Source organism: Bos mutus, chromosome 10 (genome assembly GCF_027580195.1).
Source record: "Bos mutus isolate GX-2022 chromosome 10, NWIPB_WYAK_1.1, whole genome shotgun sequence".
In the NCBI taxonomy this organism is placed as follows: Eukaryota; Metazoa; Chordata; class Mammalia; order Artiodactyla; family Bovidae; genus Bos; species Bos mutus.
In genome coordinates, this window is record NC_091626.1 from 86,150,230 (window position 1) to 86,162,796 (window position 12,567).

The following is a 12,567-nucleotide window of genomic DNA, read 5'->3' on the forward strand; positions in this document are numbered from 1 at the left end:
GTAAGAAAATAGAGCACATGAAAGAGAACAAGTGACAACATACAGGGAACTCTGTAACTTATCATCCAAGCCAGAACATTTTTGAGGGTCAAAGGGACACTATTAGTAATTGGATTAGGACATTAGACACCAGCTGGGAGTGTTTGGTAATAGTAGATCGACAGTAACTTAGGGAAATGTTGAGAGTAAGCATACTGTCCACTATGAACCTACAGATATCCTTAAGGGCCTGACGAGTGTGATTACGGTACTGCTGAGATAAACTTTTCCTCTTATTGTAATTGTAATCTTGACACTTACATTTAGGTTTGAAGGGGCAAAAAATTTAGATTCCAAATAGAACCCTGTAGACAAAGGCTCCCTCAGCCTAAATAGCCTTTGGGTTGTCTCTCTGCCATGTTGCGGTACCCAGGTTTGCACAGGCACTGATAACCAACTCCATGGCTTTGTCTAGGGAGATATTGGGCTCAGAGATATTTTCTCTGCAGTCTCTCAGTAGTCTTTCCAATTTGCTTCAATGCCAAGGAAATCAGAAATTTCAGCTCAGTGCCAGACGTGAAAGGGATCCCAGCACAATTCACAACTTTCCTACCAATTTACGGGTATCTGCTGGGAACCATTTCAACTGGCAGCAGAAAGTACCCTACGCAGCTACACAGTAGGTATCAGGATGAATTACCTCGTCAGCTAACACTTAATAAGTGGGTGAAACTTTCAGCTCGGATTTACTGCGTTGTCTGTTTCCTTGTTTGTATGCCATTTAATTAAATGTCCCCCCCTGCGGCTGGTCTTCTTGTTTCCTCTTACATAACGCGGAAACTCAGGCTCAGGAAGCTAAGTGATCCACTGGAGGTGACAGCTAAATGGGGTCTAAGACAGAGGCTGCGAGCCAGGTCCTCTTTCTAGTTCAGCCACCAACTGGCACATGGTACAAATGCCCTGAGAGGCTTCAGTTCAGTTCAGGCACTCAGGTGTGTCACACTCTTTGTGACCCCATGGACTGTAGCACGCCAGGCCTCCCTGTCCATCACCAGCTCCGGGAATCCACTCAAACCCATGTCCATTGAGTAGGTGATACCATCGAACCATCTCATCTTCTGTTGCCCCCTTCTCCTCCTGCCTTCAATTTTTCCCAGCATCAGGGTCTTTTCCAATAAGTCAGTTTTTCCCATCAGTTGGCTGAAGTATTGGAGCTTCAGCTTCAGCATCAGTCCTTCCAATGAATATTCAGGACTAATTTCCTTTAGGATTCACTGGTTGGATCTCCTTGCAGTCCAAGGGACTCGCAAGAGTCTTCTCCAACACCACAGTTCAAAAGTATCAATTCTTTGGGGTTCAGCTTTATTTATAGTCCAACTCTCACATCCATACACAACCATTGGAAAAACCAGAGCCTTGACTAGAGGGACCTTTGTTGACAAAGTAACGTCTCTGCTTTTCAAAATGCTGTCTAAGTTGGTCATAATTTTCTTCCAAGGAGCAAATGTCTTTTAATTTCATGGCTGCAGTCACCATCTGCATTGATTTTGGAGCCCTCCCCCCCACCCCACCCAAAAATAAAAGTCTGTCACGGTTTCCATTGTTTCCCCTGTTTGCCCATCTGTTTGCCATGAAGTGATGGGACTGGATGCCATGATCTCAGTTTTCTGAATGTTGATGCTTGGGGAGGTCCATGGTAAGCCATTCACTGCACGACTCCCTTGGCTTTGGATAGCCATCTTTTTCTTCGATAAAATGCTCCAGTAGGTGATGCCAGAGGCGGGGCACCGAAGTGACAAACGCAGAAACCCGCAGTCAAACCCTGACGTAGAGCCCGCTGGAAAAGGCTCGCTCCCCACCCCCACAACACGAAGGCGGCTGCGTCAGCGACCCGCAGCCCACACTCAACATGGCGGCGGCGGCACCCGCGGCCTCCTGCCCTTCTCCATCATGGCGGCGACCGGACCCGCCTCCCTGGGCGCCCGAGTCATATGACCTGTCACACAATGGCTGAGCGCCTAATTCAGGCCTCCTGGCAACGCCGGGCGAAAGCCATGACGGCCGCCGCGGGTTTGGCGGGCCAAGCCGCGGTGCCCCTGCTGCTGTGCGCGCTGCTGGCACCCAGCGGCGCGTACGTGCTCGACGACTCCGAGGGGCTGGGCCGGGAGTTCGACGGCATCGGAGCCGTCAGCGGCGGCGGGGTGAGGAACGGGAGCGGGGCGGGGGGCGTCCGGTCCCGCCCCGTCCCACAAGCCCCCGCGGCGCGGTCCCAGCCTTTCGACGCGCGCTTCGCCGCCTGAGGCGGGCGCCCGTCCGTGGCTGCTTCGACGCCGCGGCCGCGCGGCTGGATCCCGCGTTCGTTGGTTGAAGATGACCCCATAGAGACGGTTAGGTTAAACAGATGAGGGTCCGGAGGTCCACCGACTAAGTGACAGGTCTAGATAGTGACAGGGCGGGGGGCTCAAATCCTTCCTCAACTTGAGCACGGGGGACTGAGGGGAAGGGTCTCTTTAGAGGGCACTCCGGGAGGGTCGCTCCAGAGATGGCGGGGGGCCGGAGGAGCGTCCGTCCGCCGAAGAGGATGGCCCGGAGGGATGTTTTGACTGCGCTTGTTATTTTGGGGGGTCGGGGGTCGGAAAGTCCTGGACAAGGACTGCAGCTTGCGGTTGGGCTCTTTCCAAGGGGGCAGGCATCCGGTAGGTTTTGTTTAAAGGGACGACAGGTGCCTCAGGTCCTCTTTAGGAAGGTGAGAAGCCAGAAACGGGCTTTTTAAAGTCTTTTTTTCTAATATCAGGCCACGCCAGTATCAGCTGATACTCTCGGACTGTTTTGCCCCCGGATGGCAAAGGCCTAAGGGGGTGAGTTGCCCGCTGGAAGAGGCCTCGTTGGTGGCTGTTTATGTGTGCGAAGAGAGGGAACGTTCAGGTGCACAAGAAATCACCTGGTCTGTCTGTGTAAACGCAGACTCTGGCCTTCTCGCCAGCTCCCATTCTGACTTTAGAGTTCTGGCGTGGGGCCTGAGAACCTGCATTTTAACAAATTTTAACAAAGGCACCAATTGATTCTCGTCGTAGGTATTGAGAGAACTTTTTTATTGATTCAAGGACCTCTGGAGCAAGCTTGTTTTCTTTTTTTTTTTTTAATGAATTTTTAACTTTAGAAATAGTTTTAGATTTACAGAAAAATTGCCAAGACCATACAGAGTTGTCATATACCCTGTAACCAAGCTTTCTTCTATTATTAGCATCCCACGTTAGTATGGGACATTTGTCCCAACCAATGTTGGTTACCTTAATGAAAGTCCTTACTTCCTTTCATATTTCCTTAGTTACCCAATGCTCTTTTTCAGTTTCAAGATCCCACACAGGATACTAATTACACTTAATTGGCTTGTCTCCTTACCCTTTTCTAGGCTGTGTCAGTTGGGATAAGTTCCTCTTATCTAGGCATTCTAAAATACCTAAGGGAGCCTACCAGTCTCCTCCATCCATGGGATTTTCCAGGCAAGAGTACTGGAGTGGGTTGCCATTTCCTTCTCCAGGGGATCTTCCTGACCCAGGGATTGAACCCAGGTCTCACTGCATTGCAGGCAGACGCTTTACCGGCTGAGCCACCAGGGGAGTTCCTAAGGGAGACATGAGGGCCATACCAGCTTAATGCAAAGTCTGCGTGGGCACAGCTGATAATTTCTTTAGTTCCCTAGTTGTGCTAACAGGTGGCTCCCAAGCCTGGGAGCTTGCTACAGTGGCATGATTGTTCTTGGCTCCTAACAATTTGCTTAGTCCTGTCAGCTTGTTCTTTGTAACCTTTGTCTTGCCTTTGTTTTATCCCCTTATGTTTATAGCCTTTGAGTTCATGGTGTTTGTGGTGGCAGGTCTTTGGATGAGAGGGATTTTCTTTTTTGTTCCCCAGGACAGAACTAGAGCTGATTTTGTTTGAAAATGGCAAGGCTGAACTCCTGAATGGGTTGTTTGTTGAATTGAGTCAGATGGAATGTGTGTCCTTGGATGCAATTCAGAACTAGCTTGAGTTGCTGTTTTGGGCGGGTCTCACCCTATTGATAACCAGTGTTGTTGTTGCACTGGCCTCTGTGGTTCTTATGGTTGCAAGATTCCCTCGGCGATAACCATCGGAAAACTTTGAACAAAACAAAAGTTTATTACTCATAGGTCCTGGAGAGCACATGGCATACCTGGGTCACACCTGGTGATGGGAGGTAGAGAAAGAGAGGGTGTGGGCCTGGGGTTCTGCTTTCATTAGGGTCAAGGGTGGAGGCCTTGGGCTTTGTGGCTTTTCTTTGGTGACCTGAAACCTTAAGTGTGGGAATTTAAAGTTCAGGGAAAGAAAAAGTGGCCCTAATGATGGTCCGCTGGTGAAACTGACCAAGATCTTGCAAAGAACTCCCCCCTCCCCCCAACCTCAGCTTGGCTCTGGCTTCTTTGGCTGCAGTATGTTTGTTTGAGACAGCCATCTCGGAAGTGGATACCTCCGAAGTGGATGCTTTGCAATCAAAGCTTGAGTCCTGCACTTGCACTACAAAAAAGGAAAAACCTGACCATTGGGTATTGCACTACAAGCCACCCTTAATGCCCAGGTATCAGAGTAAGTGGTGAGGACCTTAAACTTCCTGAACAGCTGATTTACTGAAAGTAAGGGATAGGGCCTGTTGTAATTTAGAAAGGATTATAGTAGCACTCCTGTAATTATACTACAGTCAATAGTTTGCAGTCCAATTGGTAGCCATTGTCCTAAGCTTAAAAGGTCACACCTTGAAACCAGGTCAGTGATCTTGGGGCCCGAGGAATCTTCAAAGATTAGGTAATACTGTGATTAACATTTTGGGCCATCTGAGTGGGTTTGAGTCTGTCCTGGGTTGGTGGATTGCTCCATATCTCACCCAACCACAGTCAGTTCCGTTAAAGAGTTGTGTCTCATTTCAGGCGACAGTGATGCAAGTATGCTTACAAGGTTGGATCTATATGGTGCAAATACTTGATTCAGTTTATGTAATAGACATTTCTATGAAAACAAAGAGAAAACAATGGCTAACGGAGCAGATTGTAAACCTGTTCTGAATCCTGAGGGCAGCCAGTCGCGATTTCTAGATGTAGAGCATCTTGAGATGGAGTGGGGACAGACGGTGGCAATCATAGATCTTCCTGAGTTGAGTTTGACTATCTCGGGATCTTTCTGAGTGGTCCACAAAGCAACAGGCATGAAGGTTGTTCAGATATGAACTGTTGTGATTTCTCTGGAGTTTGTATAAAGTTATCACACTTTAGGTTGCATAACTTCAGGAAAAGGGAGATTTTAGTTCTTAATAATTTAAAGTCAGAAAGGTGGGAAAAAGTCAGAAACATTAGTTTGACAAGCTGTATTCAGATGTTGGAGGAAATGAGAATTCAGTATCTGGTCCAGTTTACAGGTAGAAAACAAACCTCAAAGACAATTAACAGCACTAGAATCTGATAATGGGCTTCCCTGGTGGCTCAGATGGTAGAGTCTGCCTGCAGTAGAGGAGACTGCGGTTTGATCCCTGGGTTGGGAAGATCCCCTGGAGAAGGAAATGGCAATCCACTCCAGTATTCTTGCCTGGAAAATCCCATGGACAGAGGAGCCTGGCAGGCTATAGTCTGATTATCTACAGAGTGTACTCTAGTTCTTCACTGAAATACAATTTTCTCTCTATCATCATCCCTTACTTCCACCTTTTATTAGAGATAACCAAAATAAGGCTAACTTCCTTGCAAAATAAGTATGGTCTTATTAAACTTACCCTGATTATATAAGTGCAGCCAAAATAATAATTGACTATATAGGTTCTTTTAAGTGTGCTCTGTTGGACATTTGCACAAGGAATCACAGATTGGGCTATTAAAAATCTCTTTCAAGGCTAGGAGGCCAAGCCGTGAACTTATCATCAGACTTTTTCTGCAATCCTGATAGATTTGGGTGAATTCCTTTCTTCTCGAGGTCCACCAATATTCTGAGATTCCTGTACCTGCCAAGAAGTGACCTTTCTTACTTACCTGGAAAGGCTTCTGGGAACCCTGTAAGCCAGTTACCAGGCTGATTTTTCCAGGGAGCTTTATTGGCTCCATGTGCTGTGCTTAGTCTCTCAGTCATGTCCAAGTCTTTGTGACCCCTTGGACTGTAACCTACCCAGCTCCGCTGTCCATGGGGATTCTCCAGGTAAGAATACTGGAGTGGATTGCTGTGCCTGGAACCCACTGCAATGGGTTGCAATGCACCCACCTGCAATATGGCAGACCTGGGTTCGATACCTGGGTTGGGAAGATCGTCTGGAGAAGGGAGCGGCTACCCACTCCAGTATTCTTGCCTGAAGACTGCAGCCAAAATGATGGTGTAGAGTTCACTGACATTGGCTCTGTCAGTTCAGTTCAGTCACTCAGTCGTGTCTGTCTGTGACCCCATGGACTGCAGCATGCCAGGCTTCCCTGTGCATCACCAACTCCCAGAGCTTGCTCAAACTCATGCCCATTCAGTCAGTATCCCATGCAACCATCTCATCCTCTGTCATCCCCTTCTCCTCCTGCCCCCAATCCCTCCTAGCATCAGGGTCTTTTCCAGTGAGTCAGTTCTTAGCATCAGGTGGCCAAAGTATTGGAGTTTTAGCTTAAACATCAGTCCTTCCAATGAATATTCAGGACTGATTCCCTTTAAGATGGACTGGTTGGATCTCCTTGCAGTCCAAGGGACTCTCAAGAGTCTTCTCCAACACCACAGTTCAAAAGCATCAATTCTTTGGCACTCAGCTTTCTTTATAGAAAGCTTTGGGCATATTTCTTTATATGCCCAAAGAAGAGCAGTGCCAAAGAACGTTCAAACTACCGCACAATTGCACTCATTTCACACACTAGCAGAGTAATGCTCAAAATTCTCCAAGCCAGGCTTCAACAGTATGTGAACCATGAACTTCCATATGTTCAAGCTGGTTTTAGAAAAGGCAGAGGAACCAGAGATCAAATTGCCAGCATCCGTTGGATCGTCAAAAAAGCAAGAGTTCCAGAAAAAATGTTTACTTCTGCTTTGTTGATTATGCCAAAGCCTTTGACTGTGTAGATCACAACAAATGGCGGAAAATTCTTCAAGAGATGGGAATACCATATCACCTTACCTGTCTCCTGAGAAATATGTATGCTGTTCAAGAAGCAATAATTAGAACTGGACGTGGAATAACAGACTGGTTCCAAATTGGGAAAGGAGTATGTCAAGGCTGTATATTGTCACCCTACTTATTTAACTTATATGCAGAGTTCAGTTCAGTCGCTCAGTCGTGTCCGACTCTTTGCGACCCATTGAATCGCAGCACGCCAGGCCTCCCTGTCCATCACCAACTCCCGGAATTCGCTCAGACTCACGTCCATCGAGTCAGTGATGCCATCCAGCCATCTCATCCTCTGTTGTCCCCTTCTCCTCCTGCCCCCAATCCATCCCAGCATCAGTCTTTTCCAGTGAGTCAACTCTTCACATGAAGTGGCCAAAGTACTGAAGTTTCAGCTTTAGCATCATTCCTTCCAAAGAAATCCCAGGGCTGATCTTCAGAATGGACTGGTTGGATCTCCTTGCAGTCCAAGGGACTCTCAAGAGTCTTCTCCAACACCACAGTTCAAAAGCAGCAATTCTTTGGCACTCAGCTTTCTTCATAGTCCAACTCTTACATCCATACATGACCACTGGAAAAACCATAGCCTTGACTAGACGGACCTTTGTTGGCAAAGTAACGTCTCTGCTTTTCAATGTGCTATCTAGGTTAGTCATAACTTTCCTTCCAAGGAGTAAGTGTCTTTTAATTTCATGGCTGCAGTCACCGTCTGAAGTGATTTTACCTTAGAGTTCTGTAAATTCTTACCCGGTTCATCAACATGATCTGAAAGAACCCTGTACTTTAAGCAAAGAGTTCTCTCCAAAAGTCTTGAAGATGAAGCACTTTTGGAAGAACATTTTTGCCAAAACAGTAAAACAATAACTATCTGAAAATGACAAAAAGGCTTAAACACGGGCATATTAAAAATCTGATAAAGTTCATTGTAATTCAGTTGATAAGGAAATTTGGTTATTTCTGTAACCTATAGCATTTTAAGATAATAACTAAAATTACAAGTGATAGTATTATACCAGGATATAGCAGATGTCTAGGAATTTCATGTAATTTCTGGGACACGTATGTTAATGTATCAATACAAATATCATCTAAAGAAAGTGTAGTGTTACATCTTACTTGACAATGCTTACTATACAGTTTAACATGCCAAATAAGCCTAATTAGTTTCATGTCTTTTTATAAGGAGAAAGAACACATCTTTGAGATGTCCAGGGCCCATCTGGAGAAATCTCAAGAAGTTAATATGAGGTCAAAAAGACTTCATTTAGAGTTTATTTGGGGAAGTTTGTCAAAAATACAAAAGGTGTTAAAAACACTTGATTAAATAGGGTCATTGGTCACTGTGAAACAATAAGTATCCATTTAACCAAAATGACAAGAATTTCACAGGCAAATATATAAAGTTACATAGTTTAAACCCACTTTATCCACCCCCACCCACAACCTTAGCTCTTCTAATAGAGAAGACTCAGGGTTTCTTTTTTAAGTAAAGATAAAGATAATGTGAAGCGTAGAATATTATTTTGATAATATCTTAATCTTTATTTCCTAGGTAGGTTCCTTAAAAGGTAAGGAACCTTTCTCAAGCTTATCAAGAACAGACCAATAGTCTAATAAAAATTTGTCTTTTTAGCAGATTAAGAATAATTCTTAGTTTTTAATAAGTATACTATTTATTAAAGCTTATTTTTAAAAATCCTTATAATTTAATTTTTGGCCAGCTTGACTACACAAGGTAAAATTCCCTCTCCTAGCTTCTATATCCATTCATTTTGTCTACTCTAGGACAAAATTACTTTGATTTCCCTTAACAGAAATATATCTCCCTACCCCATACCTTTTCTTAGGCAAAATACATCGTACTTTTCTTGAATTGTTCCTCATATTATTTCTAGTATTTTAATTACATATATTAATTAGATTGCTTAACTCTTAGAAACCTTAATTTCTAGTGACAGGACGTTTTTACTAATAGATCTAAATATCTTTTGTTTCTCTGTAATAAGAAACCAAAAGTAGATAAACTTGTCTTCAGTATTAATGTTTCAGTGTTTTATATTATTTGGAAATTATGTGTGTAATGAATTTCCATCATTTAGCAAAACTCTAAGGTTTCAAGTTACCAATGAGATTTGGGTGACTAGTTTTAAGTAGACATTAGCATAAAACATAATTATTTTTGAAAAGTGGATTCCTGGGCAATCAGAACTTAAGTTAGGCCCTTGCACTCCAGAAAGGAAAAGACAGTGGATGACTAAGTTTTTAGTCTGATCGCAGATCTGACCTTCTGCTCTGGGCAAAAAATCTTTTCCCTAAGCGAGCTGATTTTTACACTTTTATTTCCAACTGTTGCAGTCTTACTCATAGGTGCTGGTACATATTTCAAGATAAACAGACTAATGTACTAATGTATTTATCCTTTACTACTATGATTCTCCTTTTTATTTTGGTGGTTTAAACCTAGGATAGCCAGTATTTCATAAAATGAGGATTCATCATGTCCTAACACCTTTTCTTTGATGTTAAATCCATTGTTTAACTTGCTCAAAGTGGAAATCTTTTGTTATTTTATGTTTATTAACTGTTTAAAATGAGGTTTGTTTCATAACTCAGAACAGGAAACTTCTCTGATAGTGTCTCTGTGTGTAATGTATTACTCATCTCAGAAGTTCAGTAAACACTGATTGGATGAAAATGATTGCAGTACTATATTTGCACATCACTCCTTTCTGGAGTCCCTGGATGTAGCACAGTTTGTAGCAGTAAGTGTTTGGAATATTCTCATTTAGTTTGCATCTTTGGTAGGGAGAGCAGTATGGTGCACATGGACTTAAGACCAGATTGCCAGGGATCTGCTCTGGGCTCCTTGTCACTCACTGTACAGCCTTGGGCAGGTTATTTAACCTCTCTGTATCTCAGATTTTTTTTCTGGGCACACAGTGATACCTGCCTGGTTGGAACATTGTGAGGATAGATGTCAAAGATCAAAGGATGGCATCTGCAACGTGATTAATTTTGGTTAATATCATTCTGTTTCATACATTAGAGGGGAGGAAGTTATCCAAGGATTTTAAGTGAAAAATACATTCAGTGCCTGCCATTTATTGAGAACATAACTGTTTTCCAATTTTTGTGCCAAGGCTTCATCCTTGGCTGTTATAACAGGCCTTATTTAGGGAGCATGATTAGTATCAATAATTTGGTGATTTGTTATTGCTTCATGGTACATTTCAGCACTTGGCTATACTGCTGACTATTGCCGTTGATAAAACTGATGCTTCTGCACTGGGTGTGACTATCAGCTGGCGATATCCTAATGACGTGGTATGATTGCTCAAAGTTGGCCCTTTCTTTGTTAAGGATAGAAGAGCATAGAGAGCAAAAACAGCCTCCAAACAGCAAAGCACACTGTTCTAGCAGCAGTCTATGTTGTTAGCATGATACAGAGCAGGCAGCATTGTTTCCCTTGGGTCAGGAGTAGGTTAGCATGCGTATACAGCGCTCATTCACTTTAATATTTCAGCCTCTACTAGTCTGTAAGCTTTTTGAGGAAGTGACTGTATTTTTACAAGCAATTTGTGTATACAATGCCTGTTATCTCTTGAGAGCATACTGTGTGCCAGCTACTGTGCTAAGTCCTTCCTATATCTGAATTTAGTGTTGGGACAGCTGAATGAGTAAGCCGACCCTTCGCAAATGATAATTTGCCCTTGGTCACACTGCTTGTAAATGATGTAATCAGGATTCCAGCTCCATGGACTCAGACTATATTATATTGCCTGTACTGGTGAAGCTAATGATAACATAAGAGATATTAAATAAATGCTTGTTGAATAAGAATAAATGGGGATATGAACTTGAATGGGACCGAGTCGTTGTCCCTAAGGATCTTAGAGGTGAAACAGTGATGAGTGTGTGGGGATAGAGGGATTAATGGTGGAGCTGTGGACCTGTTGCTGAGGGAGGCCACAGTCCACAGGAGAGGCACCTATGTCACAACGCTGAGGAAGAGCAGAGGGAAGTCTTCCTTGAAGAGGTGGAGTGTGACCGGAAAGCTTGGACTGGATTTGGCCAGATGAGGGTGTAGAGTGCATTTGATAGATGAATGAATAAAGAAACTGTGCTACATAAATATAATGGAACATTGCTCAGCCTTAAAAAGGAATACATTTGAGCCAGTTCTAATGAGGTGGATGAACCTAGAGCCTATTATACAGAGTGAAGTAAATAAAAAAGAGACAAATATCATATATTAATATATATTTATGGGCTCTAGAAAGATGGTACTGATGAATCTATTTGCAAGGCAGTAATGGAGACAGAAGAAAGATATATTAGTTTGTTATACCTACATAGAGGATGTGAGTTAGAATCCAAATAAGGAATTTGGGTATAAAACTGAACAATCTGAACTTTATTCTGAAAGCTCTTGGGGGAGGGAAATTCTTTCATCTCTTTATTCTTCCATCTTTCTTTATCCATGCATTTTGATGCCAGTCTTTTTGAAATTTTTATTTTTAATTGGAGGATAATTGCTTTACAATGTTGTGTTGGTTTCTGCCATACAACAGGAATCAGCCACAGGTATACATATGTCCCCTCCCTTTTGAGCCTCCCTCTCACTTCCCACCCACCCCACCCTCTGCCTTGTCACAGAGCACTGGTCTGCGCTCTCTGAGTCTCAGCAGATCCCCGCTGGCTGTTTCGCACATGATAATGCACGTGTTTCCATGCTGTTCTTTCAGTGTGTCCCGCCCTCTCCTTCCCTCAGTGTGTCCACAAGTCTCTATGTCTACATCTCCATTGCCGCCCTGCAAATAGGTTCATCAGTACCATCTTGCTAGATTCCATATGTATGCGTTAATATATTTTTCTCTTTTTGACTTACTTCACTCTGTATTATAATATGCTCCAGGTTCATCTATCACATTAGAATGGACTCAAATGCATTCCTTTTATGGCTGAGTAATATTCCACTGTGTATATGTACCACAGCTTCTTTATCCATTCATCTGTTGATGGACATCTAGGTTGCTTCCATGTCCTAGCTGTTGTAAACAGTGCTTGATGCCAGTCTTGTATGAGGTTTCCTGAATAGCCTGGCCTGGGGACCACTGTGTCGTCATTCTTAACAGCAAGAGATAGCACCTATAAATCTCTTATAAGACTGAGGAGAGTAGAGGTTCCTTAAGAATTGCTGCTTGTAGTATTGTCAACAAAGGTCCGTCTAGTCAAGGCTATGGTTTTTCCAGTGGTCATGTATGGATGTGAGAGTTGGACTATAAAGAAAGCTGAGCACCGAAGAATTGATGCTTTTGAACTGTGGCGTTGGAGAAGACTCTTGAGAGTCTCTTGGACTGCAAGGAGATCCAACCAGTTCATCCTAAAGGAGATCAGCCCTGGGTGTTCATTGGAAGGACTGATGCTGAAGCTGAAATTCCAGATCTTTGGCCACCTGATGC

At 43.6% G+C, this 12,567-nt stretch overlaps 1 protein-coding gene across 1 annotated transcript in view; it reads left to right on the plus strand.

The window, feature by feature from the left end:
* The first annotated feature begins 1,927 nt into the window (after positions 1–1,927).
* Positions 1,928–12,567, plus strand: part of GALC (galactosylceramidase) — a 57,613-nt gene continuing 46,973 nt past the window's right edge. Inside the window, exon 1 of the mRNA XM_005896656.3 lies at positions 1,928–2,180. Coding sequence (XP_005896718.2) covers positions 1,971–2,180 — 210 coding nt within the window. The 5' untranslated portion in view covers positions 1,928–1,970. The remainder of the gene's footprint in view (positions 2,181–12,567) is intronic.